Below are 14,102 nucleotides of genomic sequence, written 5' to 3'. Positions count from 1 at the left end.
TTGATTAGTTGACAACAAACCCTAGTAGCTTAGCACCTGAATCGTTCTTTGCATTGATTTCTGAGCTTCCTCCTTTGATGTGCTCTTTACTAGCCAATCGTCCAGGTAGGGAAACGTGCACTTCCAGTACAAATAGCAACACTGCAACTACAGCAAGACATTTTGTAAAAACTCTGGGAGTGGACACAAGGCTGAAAGGCAAAATGCTGTAGTGATGTTTCCCTACTCATAATCTGAGATACATCTTGTGACTGGGGTGTATCTGAATGTGGGTGTAAGAATAGCTTAAGTACAGAAAGCATAATCATTTGAGTCATGGAGAGCAAGGTGCCCAGGGAGACCATCCTGAACTTTTCTTTCATTAGGTACTTTTTCAGGGCCCTTAGGTATAGGATGGGACAAAATTCTCCTGTTTTCTTAGGCATAAGGAAATAATTGAAATAAAATCCCTTTCCTTCTTCTCCTGGTGGGATAGGTTCAACTGCATGGGCCTGCAGAAAGAAAGAGTTCCTCTGTAAGAAATTCCTAATGCTGAAAGCCGCACCAACACTTCTCTGGTACTGTTGTCACCAGGGCCCAGGAGCTCCTGGCACTGTGTTTCAAGAAGGACCGATGTCGGTGCTTAACCACTTGAGACTCAACATCAGGATCCCTTGGTACCAATGATGAAATTGAATCCTGCTGTGTTCTCGACATGGGATCCAAAGATTCTTGGTCCTGTCAGGCACTACCAATGCCTAATGTCAAAGCAGGTGGAGACCATCTCGACTCCAGTATGTCCCCAGTGTACGATGTAGCTCCAGGAGCCACAGGGACCAATGCTTCTAATGCTGATGGACTGGACTTGTGAGCACCAAAGAGTTTTGCACTGTTCCTATCTATTCTTAAGGGTCCTCTTCTTCATCTGTGGACAAAGTTTACAGTGAAAAGACTCATGGTCAGGTCCAAGGCATGGCAAGCACCAGCTATGTGTATCAGTCATAGAGATGACCTTCCTGCACCTAATGCATTTTTTAGGACCACAGGGAGGTTTTTGGTACATTGAAGGAAACATATTGTAAACCACTTTGCTGTACCTGTATGATTAGTGGTACATCAAATAGACAAACCATAAACCACTGTGAAAATCAAATGGCTCAATGATGGAAAAAAGAGATGAAAAAATATCCTGGCTAGAAAATTCAGGCCTTAGCAGGCTGAAGAGTCATGTTAAAATAAGAAAACTTAAGAAGTGCTGCAAACACTAGTGAAAGGAAGGAAGGAAGGTCCTGTCCCAACTTACAAAAGAGCCGATCTGAACAAGCAAGGGAAGGCCACCTGTAGACAAATGCTGGAGAGCAAAAAAGCATCCTCTCAGCTCTGTGGAAAGGTGCACGCAGCTGAGGCGGGTGGGAAGGTGAACGTGCATTCGCAGTTGGCGCTGCTAAAGGCTTCTAGAATTTTTGAATGCTGGACAGTGTCCATGGTGGAACTCCAGTGGATGATGTCACCCATCTGTGGTAATATGCCTGTTCTCAGAGAATCAGTGTTTACACACATTAGCACACAGTTTCAGTTTGCTTTGCTATTCATTACCTCAACAAAATCACAAGGATCTGATACTGTTCTTTTTGATTTTTGTTCAATGTGAATTGCACCTTGTCACATAGCTTTATTGACAATTTCAGACACGGATGATGTCCTTGTCATGCTATCACGTCAATCTTTTCAATGCATAATTGTTGTTTTTAACATTGGCATTCATTGCTAGTTGCTTTTTATTACCCGTTCTATGCTGGCAGACTGAGTAACCACCGATCAAATTACTGTTGATTCAGACTTAAGTTAAGGCACCAATTTGTTGTCTTTTGAAGCTAAAGACTTCTTTGTATGCATTTAATCAATGAGGAACAGTTTAAAACACAGCAGCATCTGAACTTGCCAGCATCTTGGCTTTTTAAAAACACATTTCTAATTTACATAGTATTTCACATTCATTTTCATTCACCATCCTGTTATAATATGTAAATCCATCATTTTTTAGTAGAGAAGTGTGGTAGCCGTGTTAGTTCACTTTTAAAGGTAATCAATAGAAATCAAACAAAATAAAACATGGAAAAGAAAATAAGATGATACCTTTTTTATTGGACACAACTTAATACATTTCTTGATTAGCTTTCGAAGATTGCCCTTCTTCGTCAGATTGGAAATAAGCAAATGTGGTAGATGACAGTATATATAAGTGAAACATCCAGCCCATTATAAACCCATTTCTAGCCCATTATAAACCATAAAGTTGTATTGCTCTATAACCCTCCTCTCACCTATCCACCCCCCATCCTGTTAGACTATCTCTGATATGCTTTGATGTTCCCGTGCATACCTCCTACCCACCCCCACCCTGTTAGACTGTCATTGAAATGCTTGGATGTTTGCTTATTTCCGATCTGACGAAGAAGGCAACCTTCGAAAGCTAATCAAGAAATGTATTGTTATATCCAATAAATGTATCATCTTATTTTCTTTTCCATGTTTTGATTTCTATTGAACATCATTAAAAAAAAAAACAAAACTACTTTTTTTCAACTACCATTTGATTTTGCTTTTTATCACCTTCCCTTGTACCAGCAGTCTCTGCTAGTGCCAATTTAGAAGCTGCTGATTCACATTTAAAGGCAAGAAACAAAGTTGCGCACTCCTTTGTATTGCAGAAATTTAAGACTTTTTTTTTGTAAAGGTGCTTTAGAACTGTGCTTTGAACCTATGCCTAGAGACTTAATCTAATCAACTTGGTTACACAGAATTTGGTGACTCTGATGCCTGTCTTAAAGCTGTATTTTGGTGGTCCTCCCCGATTTCTGTTTTCTTTTCATGTGCAAAACTAACTCATTTGGAGACACTACCCCTCCTGTTTATGTACTGAGGAAGATAGTATTGATAAAGAACATTAAAGCAAGGGGAAACAAGGCCTGGGGGAGAGCATGCAGCAAAGGAGATTGAGTGAGATAGAGGTCAAGGGAAGAGAGCAAAAAAAACCAAAAACAAATATGGTAGGGGTGGGGAAAAGGCATACCAGATTTTAGAGGCTTGCTATACTGGACAGGGTCCAATGCTGACTACTGCACAATTTACAATAATAAAATCATAACAGGGGAAAACAACACATGAGGGAAGGGGAGGACTAAGAGCAGGAGTTACTAAAAGCTTCCAAGAAAAGATGGGCTTTGAGGCGAGACTTAAACCTGGAGAAGGGAGAAGGGCATTCTATAAAGAAGGGCAAAGGAAGCTAAAAGAAGATTGGTGAGAGATGTTCAGGGAGAATGCTGGGAGGGATGGAAGCGCAAGGAAATTGGCACTGGATGATCTAAGGAGATATGAGGCAGCATAAGGAAGTGGGACTCAGCGAAGATAAGCTGGAGCTGAGGAAAGATGGGATTTGAACTCAAGGCACAAGATCTTAATTTTTATCCTTGATGAAGGAGAGGGGTTGGTTACAGGATCAAAATGGTGTAACAGATTAACTGCATTAGTCTTTATCAATTGGAGTAATTTAATGGAGTATAGAGGGAGGCCTGCAAAGATGGAGTTACAGTCGTCTAAGTAGAAAATGACAATTGAAAGAAGGGCACACATGAGGGACGAATCTAGAACAGGCCGAAGAGAGTGCACCCGATACAAAGCAAAGAAGGAAGAACCAAAATAATATGGGGGGGGGGGGGGGGGGGGTGTGAAAGTAAGCTTAGAGTCAAAAGTGACTCCCACGATTTTGACAGTGTCTGAAAAAGAAAGGGAATGGCCATTGATAGAGGATGGATCAGGTCAGGATGAACCAGGATTAGGAAAAACAATGGCTTCGCACTTGAAGGCATTTAGAAATAGGCTATTATCCTTTATCCAAGCAGAAACATGACAAAGACAGTAATTGAGAGCAACGGGGGGGGGGGGGGGGGGGGGGGGGGAAGAGGGGTCAGATACTTGACAAAGGATTTGGATGTCGTCAGCATAGCAAAAGGGTGTATAACCTTGTTCCTGGATGAGGGTCAGAAAGGGGAAAAGGTTAACGAGAGTAGGGGAGAGGGTAGACGCTTGAGGGACCTCAGACTGGACAATGTTGCACTGTGGAAGAGCTGGAATGTGCAATCAGAGAGGAAATTGGAAAACCAGGAGAGAACAGATACATGGACAACTGTTGCATACGCAGAGAATGATTGATCATGTCAAAGACTGACGAGAGATCTAGAGAACACTACTGATTGGCATTGGTCTAATGCGATCCAAATGGTATCGTGGAAGTTTTGGTGCTATGCTGACAGCGGAAGTCATATTGTAGAGGGTGAAGAACATTGGTAGTTTCCAGAAAATCTTCGAAGGATAAATTTCTCCAAGATTTTTGAGAAGAATGGAAGCGAGATGGAGTGAAAACTCAAGGAGAGGGAGGGATCCAGAATGGGTTTCTTGAGGAGGAGACATATGAAATCATGTTTCCAAACAGAAGAGAAGACACCATGAGTGAGACTGGAACAAAAAAGGGGGAGCAACAGAGGGGAGAGGGAGGGGGAAAGACACTTGACAAGATGAGCAGGCCAGGGATCAAGAGGAGATGACTGGTTTAGGGAAAGAACCGTGCGCTGGAGAGATGATGAAGTAGGGAGGTTACAAGTGGACCAGGTTGCTGAAAGAGTGGTGTTGGAAGATGACGGCAAACATGTGCAAGGGGGAAAAGATTATATGGAGATGACAAGTAAGGAAGAACCAGCAGAGGGAGAGATGGTATGAGATCTCAGAGAGGGAGCGGGGAGGGGAAGGGAGGACAGAAAGGTGGAGAGACTATCTTAGATTGCCAGGCTTTGGCAAGGGATTCAAGCGGAAGAAGCTCAGGGTCAAAAGAACAAGGGGTCATGTGAATTGGGGCTAGTTTAGCTAGAATATTATGAGCTGGCTGAGAACGACTGATGGCAGAATTAATCTGTTTAGCAAAATACTCATGCTTGGATGTCTGAACAGCTGTACAGAATATGCGAAGGTGTTGACAGAAACAGTTAAGAGAAGCTGGAGAATGATACTTGCACCGGATCCTCTCAGCCCTGCGGAAGAGGAGGAGTGGTGACTCGGAGGAAAAGTGACAGGGGCCATGGGAGTCTAATAGCTCATGAAGGGATGAATCAAGGGAATTGACTTGATCAGGAAAGGAACAAGAAGGGGAAGAGGGAGCAAAGGAAACCAACAAGGAGGCCATCTGGTTGACAATCTGGTCAGTGAGTGACTCAGTTGGGAGTGGGAGGGAGAGGTGAGAAGGAAAAGACACAGAGAGGGAGAGAGAAAGCCAGTAGGAAGTGATCTGACTAGAGGACCTGGGTGCTAGAGAGATAGGAAGGAGGGAGAGCTTTGAAGATGTAAAAACCAAATTGATGGGCCAATGACCAGAAGCAAACGCAGGCGCTAGAGGCTGTTAGCGTCATACTAGCGCCTGCGTTTGCTACCCACCCAAGATCAGAGCCCCCGAGCGCATGAAAAACGTGCTCGTGGGCTCTGAACGTAACTAGCATGCAAATGTATGCAAAACAGGGCTAAACCTTTTCATCCCCAATGATCAGCGACCAGTGCGCCCAAACCCTACGCCAGCTAGGAGCTGTCTTAACGACAGGTTTGCAGACCACTGGGCTGCTAGGTCACCAGGTTGAAGGGGAGGTGGAAATCAACCAGAGGCCCACTGGGCCACCAGGGACATCTGAGGGATGCCGGGGGGGGGGGGGGGGGGGGGGGGGGCTGGAGACAAACTGGATCTCCAGCCCCCCCTGAACCTGTGTTGGGAGGGGGGGGGGGGGGAATCTGGTGGTCCCATGGACCTGTAGCCCCTGTTTGACAGGTCTGGGCTTTTGACAGCCCAGACCTGTCAAACAAGTGCAAGATGACTGTGCCTAAATCCTCCCGCACTTCTACCCCATGAGCAGAGAGAATTGCGTGTTTAAATTTGCATGCAATTGTCTCTGATCATAGGTGTGGTAAAGCCCCGTGCTGTTCCAGTGCAATTTTTAGAGTGCTGTTTGGAACAGCGCAGGGCTTTTGATCCGAGTGTGTTCAGCAGAGGGGTGGGGGGTAGGGTTAAAGTCCACCAAAAGTAGAAGGGGAGAGAACAGTGTGCAGCATTCTGAGGTGAATGCTAGGAGTTTGTTCATAGTAGAGACTTGCACATGAACGGGGGTTTGCGGGAATCCCGAGGAACCCGCAGAATTCCCGCGGGGACGGAAGCAGTTCCTGTGGTGTTCCCGTGGGGACGGAAGCAGTTCCTGTGGGGTTCCCGTGGAAGTGTATGCTGCACTTGCGCCAGCCTCTCACCTACTGAGTACCAAGTTCTTTGAGTGCTGTCTCCTCCTTCTCCTTGCTTTAACAGCACAGATGCGGAAAGTCTCCATTAAGGAGGTGATAGAGATACAAATGGTGATGAAATTCAAAAAGGCATGGGATGAACACAGAGGATCTCTATTTAGAAAATGGAAGTTATAAAAAACCTAAACTTAAATGGCTGCATGTGTGTGGATGTGTCACGTGACACTTACATGGTGACTCTGGCTGTGATGAACTAGGGCCGATACCAGGAGACCTGTACGGTCTGTGTCTCATATATGGCAATCTGGTTTTGGATGGGCTGGAAAGGGTTTAGACAGCAACTTTAGTGGCTGGAACATGAGGACAGTTCTGGACAGACTTTTACGGTCTGTGTCCCGGAAATTGGAAGATGAATAGGCTGGAGTGGGCTTTGAGGGCAACTCCAGCAGTTGGAACATAAAGATAAGGCCAGGCGGACTTCTATGGTCTATGTCCCAGAAATGCCACAGAAAGACCATAATCAAGTATGTACTATCACATTCATTGTTGATTTAATCCTGAATTGATAATGATTGTGACTATTGGGCAGACTGGATGGATCGATCCGGTTTTTATCTGCTGTCATTTACTATTACTATTAATCCTCTCTGCTTCTGGGCTGATGTGCAGACCTCAGCTCTGACATAAGCATGAGCATCAGATGTCACCTGACCTACTGGCACGTGCATGTGGTGATCTCTTAGCACAGTGCCAGTGAATCAGAGAAGTCTTATATATGCGCACCGGAGTGTTCCAACTTCCGTTCCTTCCTTGCCTGCAGTGCTGTGGCTCAAACCCAGAGACAGAGAGCTGACAGGAATTTTTTTTAAATGTACCATTAAATTCTTGTGGGTGAGGACAGGTTAACTTTTTGTGGGGATGGGCGGGGAAGGCTAAGATTCCCCGTGGGGACGGGCAGGGATGGGTTAGATTCCCTACGGGGATGAATGGGGACGGGTTGGATTCCAGTGGGGATGGTAAAATTATGTATCATACCTGATAATTTTCTTTCCATTAATCATAGCTGATCAATCCATAGACTGGTGGGTTGTGTCCATCTACCAGCAGGTGGAGATAGAGAGCAAAGCTTTTGCCTCCCTATATGTGGTCATGTGCTGCCGGAAACTCCTCAGTATGTCGATATCAAAGTTCCATCCGCAGGACTCAGCACTTAGAGAATTACACCCACAAAGGGACACTCTGCCCAGCTCACCACCGCTGAAACGGGGGAGGGGAATTAACCCAGCTCATCCCCACACAAGTGGGGGAGGGGAATCCTTCCAGCTCATCCCCGCGGAGCGGGGGAGGGACACCACCCCGCCGATGCGGGGGGGATCTGGCTTATCCTGCAACCGCAACCGCGGGAAGAGCTGACTGACCCTAACACCGCCGAAGCGGGAGGGGTACAAAGCTGCCCTACAGCCGCACGAAGCGGGAGGGAGCGCCGGCAGAATTTATGTCTCAATCCAGCCCCGTAAAACGGAGGGGAGAGGAATGCAGCAGCTCACTGTAACACAAACTCGTCTCAACTCTTGAAGAATCCAATTGAAAAAACTTGAACACGAAGTCCTCCTGAACAGGAACTGAAGACTAAACTTGAACCTGAAATGCAACCAGAATATAAACAGTACAGATATCTGGGAGGGGCTATGGATTGATCAGCTATGATTAATGGAAAGAAAATGATCAGGTATGATACATAATTTTACCTTCCATATCATCATGCTGATCAATCCATAGACTGGTGGGATGTACCGAAGCACTACTCACCCAGGGCGGGACATAGAAATCCCTGACCGCAACACTGAAGCTCCAAACCGGGCCTCCGCCCGAGCAGCCCCAGTCAAGCGGTAATGCCTGGAGAAGGTATGGGCCGATGCCCAAGTTGCCGCCTTGCATATCTCTTCCAAGGAGACGGACCCGGCCTCTGCCATCGAGGCCGCCTGAGCTCTAGTGGAGTGAGCCTTCAGCTGAATAGGCGGCACCTTCCCCGCGGCCACATAAGCCGCTGCAATGGCTTCCTTGACCCATCTTGCCACTGTAGGCTTAGCAGCCTGCAGACCCTTATGAGGACCCGCAAACAGGACAAACAGATGATCCGATTTCCGGAAATCATTGGTCACTTCCAAGTATCTGATGATGACTCGTCTCACATCCAGATATTTGAGAGCAGAGTATTCCTCTGGGTAGTCCTCCCTACGAAAGGAAGGGAGACAGAGCTGCTGATTCACATGGAAGCGAGAAACAATCTTGGGCAGGAAGGAAGGCACTGTGCGAATAGTCACTCCTGCCTCAGTGAACTGCAGAAAAGGCTCTCGACATGAGAGTGCCTGAAGCTCGGAAACTCTTCTGGCTGAAGTGATAGCCACCAAAAAGACTGCTTTCAACGTCAGGTCTTTCAGAGATACCCTCGACAAGGGTTCAAAAGGTGGCTTCTGCAAGGCTCTTAGCACCAGGTTGAGATTCCACGCAGGCACCACTGAGTGCAGAGGAGGGCGCAGGTGATTAACTCCCTTGAGAAAACGTACCACATCTGGCTGCGAAGCCAGGGAAGCACCCTTCAGGCGGCCCCTGAAGCAAGCCAGAGCTGCTACCTGGACTTTAAGGGAACTGAGCGACAGGCCTTTCTCCAGACCTTCTTGCAGGAACGCCAGCACTGAAGAAATTGGAGCAGTGAAAGGAGAAAGTGAGCCTGCTTCACACCACGCTGCAAAGGTACGCCAAACCCTGGTGTAAGCAGTAGAAGTAGAGCGCTTCCTCGCTCTCAGCATAGTGGCGATAACCTTGTCTGAGAAGCCCTTCTTCCTCAGACGCTGCCTCTTAATAGCCAGGCCGTAAGACCAAAGGGGGAGGGATCCTCCATCACCACGGGACCCTGATGCAACAGGCCCTGCTCCACTGGCAGCCGCAGAGGATCGTCCACTGATAGCCTTATCAAGTCCGCATACCAGGGACGTCTGGGCCAGTCCGGACCCACCAGGATTATTTGGCCCGGATGCTTTGCCACCCGATCTAGTACCCTGCCCAACATGGGCCAGGGCGGGAACCCATAGAGAAGCTCCTGTGTCGGCCACTGTTGGAGAAGAGCATCTACTCCCAGAGATCGAGGGTCCCGTCCTCTGCTGAAAAAGCGCGGCACTTGGCAATTGGCCGATGACGCCATCAGATCTAGGCTCGGCTGGCCCCAGCGCTTCGTGATGTCCAAGAACGCCTGAGCAGATAGCTGCCACTCTCCGGGCTCCAAGGTATGGCGACTGAGAAAGTCCGCCTTGACATTCATGACTCCGGCAATGTGGGCCGCTGACAGCTGTTCCAGGTTCGCTTCCGCCCACTGGCATAGATTCATGGCTTCCTTGGCTAGAGGGGCGCTCTTGGTACCTCCCTGGCGGTTGACATAGGCCACAGCCGTGGCATTGTCCGACAGGACCCATACTGGCTTCAACGCCAGTACCGGGAGGAACTCCAAAAGCGCCAACCGAATGGCTCTGAGTTCCAGGAGGTTGATAGACCACTTTGCCTCTGCAGGAGACCAGAGCCCCTGCGCTGTCCTTCCCAAGCAGTGGGCTCCCCAGCCCGTCAAAGAGGCGTCCGTCGTGACGACAATCCACTCCGGGGTCACCAGAGGCATCCCTGCAGACAACCTGTCTTTCAGCCACCAGCTCAGCGCCTTGCGCACTGCTGGGTCCAAGGGAAGGCGCACAGCATAATCCTCCGACACCGGAGTCCAGCGCTGCAGCAGAGAGTGTTGTAGTGGTCTCATATGAGCCCTGGCCCAGGGCACTACTTCCATCGTGGCCGTCATAGAGCCCAACAGCTGCACATAGTCCCAAGCCCGAAGAGGAGAGGCTACTAGGAACTGGTCCACCTGAGCCTGAAGTTTGACAATCCGATTGTCCGGCAGGAACACTCTGCCCACTTGGGTGTCGAATCGAACTCCCAGATACTCCAGGGACTGAGTCGGGCGCAGCTGGCTTTTCTCACAGTTGATGATCCACCCCAGGGAGCTCAAAAGAGCAATCACCCGGTCCACAGCTTTGCCGCACTCTGCATAAGAGGGGGCTCGGATCAACCAGTCGTCCAGATAAGGATGGACTTGTACTCCTTCCTTTCGCAGGAAGGCCGCGATGACCACCATTACTTTGGAGAAGGTCCGCGGAGCAGTAGCCAACCCGAACGGGAGGGCTCTGAACTGGAAGTGTCGGCCCAGGACTGCAAAACGCAGAAAGCGTTGATGAGGAGGCCAGATGGGAATATGCAAGAACGCTTCCTTGATGTCCAAGGATGCCAGGAACTCCCCTGCCTTCACTGCCGCTATAACAGAGCGGAGAGTCTCCATGCGAAAGTGCCGAACTTTCAAGGCCCGATTGACCCCTTTGAGGTCGAGGATAGGCCGTACAGAACCTCCTTTCTTTGGTACCACAAAGTAAATGGAGTAACGTCCCTTGCCAAGCTGATTTTCTGGCACTGGAACAACCGCACCCAGGCGGATCAGATTGTCCAAGGTCTGCAGCACTGCCACAGCTTTGACCGGAGACTTGCAGGGAGAGAGTACAAACCCGTCTCTTAAGGGTCGGCAGAACTCTAGCTTGTAGCCGTCTCTGATGACTTCCAGCACCCAAGCGTCTGAAGTTACCCTGGTCCACTCGCCCAGAAACGAGGACAGGCGTCCTCCAATCTGCACTGGGCCATGGACCAGGACCCCGTCATTGGGTACGAGACCCTGGGGGAGGACCGGAGGGCGCACTTCCGGGACGGCGGTCTCTGCGAAAGGAATGCTGCTTGGGGGAGAAGTTCCTCTTGAAGAAAGAGGGGGCAGAGGAGCCCGACTTGCCCGGGAGGTACCGACGGGCTTCCTGAAACCGTCCTCTGGAGTTATCGGGGCGAGCCCTGGCCCGAGCCCTGACCTCTGGTAACCTCTTGCCCTTAGACGTGCCGAGATCGGTCACAATTTTGTCCAGCTCGACCCCAAAGAGCAGCCTGCCTTTAAAAGGCAACTTAGCCAGGCGGGACTTAGAGGCGTGGTCAGCAGACCAATGTTTCAGCCAAAGCCATCGCCGCGCAGAGACTGTCTGAGCCATACCTTTAGCCGAGGCTCTCAAGACATCATACAGTAAGTCTGCCAAATAAGCCAAGCCCGATTCCAGGGCCGGCCAATCAGCCCTCAAGGAAGGATCCGAGGGGGAAGCCCGCTGCACAATCGTCAGGCACGCCCTGGCCACATAGGAGCCGCAAACTGAGGCCTGCAAACTTAAGGCAGCCGCCTCGAAGGACGACCTTAAGGCCGTCTCCAATCTTCTGTCTTGGGCGTCCTTTAGGGCCGTGCCACCTTCCACCGGCAACGCCGTTTTCTTAGTCACCGCAGTGATTAAAGAATCCACGGTAGGCCAAAGAAAGGCCTCCCGTTCACTTTCAGGCAAAGGATAGAGGCGGGACATAGCCCTAGCCACTTTGAGGCTCGCTTCCGGGACATCCCATGAGCCGAAATTAAGGTGTGCATGGCATCATGCACGTGGAAGGTTCTAGGCGGGCGCTTCGTCCCCAGCATAATGGCGGAGCCAACAGGGGCTGAGGGAGAGACGTCCTCTGGAGAGGAAATTTTCAAAATGCTCATGGCCTGCACTAACAGGTTGGGCAAATCCTCTGAGCGAAAGATCCGCGCTGCAGAGGGGTCATCCGTGCCATCCGAGCGGGAATCCGTCTCCTACAAGGAATCCCCAAAGGACCGTTGGGAGAACTCAGATACGCTGCCCTCATCTACATCAGAGGAAACAGAGTCCTCTAAGGCCTGGGAATCCACCCGAGGGCGTTTACTTCCGGGGGCCTCAACCCCTTTACCGGACAAGGGAGAAGGGGCAGCATTTTGCATAAGGAAGGCCTGATGCAGCAGCAAAATAAACTCGGGGGAGAAACCCCCCAGACTGTGCACTTCAGCAGCCTGGGCCACAGCCCTAGACGCACCCTCAACCGGCGCTCGCAAGAGCGGGGGAGAAACATGCTGCGCATCCAAGATGGCATCTGGCGCGACACTCCGCGAAGGAGCCGCGCGGGAAGAACGGCGCTTAATTGTAGCCGCTTTTTTGCCGTCGCCCAAATCAAGGGCGGCCATGGCATGAACGTCTCCCAGCTCAAGGGCGGCCCAAGAAGAAGCCGTCCGAGCAGAGTGGCCGGCCAAGATGGCGGAGGCGAGCAGTGGGGGATGGGCGTTTATGGCGGGAAAAACCGCCGCACCGGAGGAAGACCCGGGACACTGACCGGCCTCCAAACTGACACCCAACAAGGGCGAATCAGATTTTAAGACCCCCACATCCCCGCTAGAAGCGCACACGCGGTCCGGGGAGCGATTCTTCGCGCCCTCGCCCTCCGACGCCATAGGCCACGTGGAGATCGATCGGGGAACCCCCTGCCCGCTATAAAAAGGTAAAAATTACCTGCTTCTCGCTCCGAGCTGTAACGACCTGGTGTCCCAGTGAGTAGCTGCAATAAACGTTTAAATAAACGTCGAAATAAACGCCCTTAAGGACGTCCCAAATTTTTTTTTTTTTTTTAAACGGAGCCAGCGGGAGGGGGGAGAAAAGGAGGGACCTGGCGCCACCAGGTTTGCACTTGCTCAAGAAGAGCCCTCAACCCCAGGTACTCAACAAAACCTAAAGATTAGGCTTGGAGACCTAGCCAGAGCTGCTGCTGTGTGTGACCACCACCTGCTGAGATAGAGAACATACTGAGGAGTTTCCGGCAGCACATGACCACATATAGGGAGGCAAAAGCTTTGCTCTCTATCTCCACCTGCTGGTAGATGGACACAACCCACCAGTCTATGGATTGATCAGCATGATGATATGGAAGGGTTGGATTTCTGTCCCCATGCAACTCTCTAGTTCATAGCCAGGACAGAAGGTGTGGGGGGGGGGGGGGGGGGGGGGGGTGTTGATAGACGAGCAGCAGTAAAAAATAGAAGGCAGGCAGGGATATAAAAAGGTACAAAAGAGGAGGCATCCAAAATAGAAACGAAGTAAAAAACCAAAGCAAAACCTGCAGTGAGAAGAAATAGAAGCAAGCCACTTAGCCTCGGCGATGCGCAGGTCAAGTAGCATGCAAAGAAAGAAAATGGGGGTCGGGAGAAAGCCTCTATGAGTTTTGGTATCATCCTCACCCCTCTATTACTCCTCCAATTCAAAAGAAGATTATCTCTGTGTAAGGAAAAGCCTGGCAAATGAAATGGATTTGGGCTATTGCAAATTAATCAAATTTCATGTTCTGATTAAACACAAGATTTGTTGTTCAAAAATGATAATATAAACATAGCAAAGTACAATTAGAATATTCTAACACGGTCATATATAATCCGAAAGTTTTCTTCTTTCTTCAAACTGCTTGTCTACTACGAGTGACAGAGCCTGAAGGAACATCTCGATGGTAACTGTAGGAGACTGAAAACAAACAGAAAATATTTTTATCATTAGTGCCACATCTATGTTGATGGAAAACAGAAGGAATAACTCCAAAAGCAACTGCAGAGGAGAAGGTAAAATTATGTATAATCATACCTGATAATTTTCTTTCCATTAATCATAGCTGATCAATCCATAGACTGGTGGGTTGTGTCCATCTACCAGCAGGTGGAGATAGAGAGCAAACTTTTGCCTCCCTATATGTGGTCATGTGCTGCCGGAAACTCCTCAGTATGTCGATATCAAAGCTCCATCCGCAGGACTCAGCACTTAGAGAATTACACCCACGAAGGGACACTCTGCCCAGCT

At 49.3% G+C, this 14,102-nt stretch overlaps 1 protein-coding gene across 1 annotated transcript in view; it reads right to left on the bottom strand.

The window, feature by feature from the left end:
* Positions 1-13,483: 13,483 nt before the first annotated feature.
* TRIP13 (thyroid hormone receptor interactor 13) overlaps positions 13,484-14,102 on the bottom strand; it is a 147,341-nt gene continuing 146,722 nt past the window's right edge. The window contains exon 14 of the mRNA XM_030190066.1: positions 13,484-13,772. Within this exon, the coding sequence (XP_030045926.1) occupies positions 13,677-13,772 (96 nt within the window). The 3' untranslated portion in view covers positions 13,484-13,676. The remainder of the gene's footprint in view (positions 13,773-14,102) is intronic.

Source organism: Microcaecilia unicolor, chromosome 1 (genome assembly GCF_901765095.1).
Source record: "Microcaecilia unicolor chromosome 1, aMicUni1.1, whole genome shotgun sequence".
In the NCBI taxonomy this organism is placed as follows: Eukaryota; Metazoa; Chordata; class Amphibia; order Gymnophiona; family Siphonopidae; genus Microcaecilia; species Microcaecilia unicolor.
This window is presented reverse-complemented; position numbering and strand designations above follow the sequence as displayed.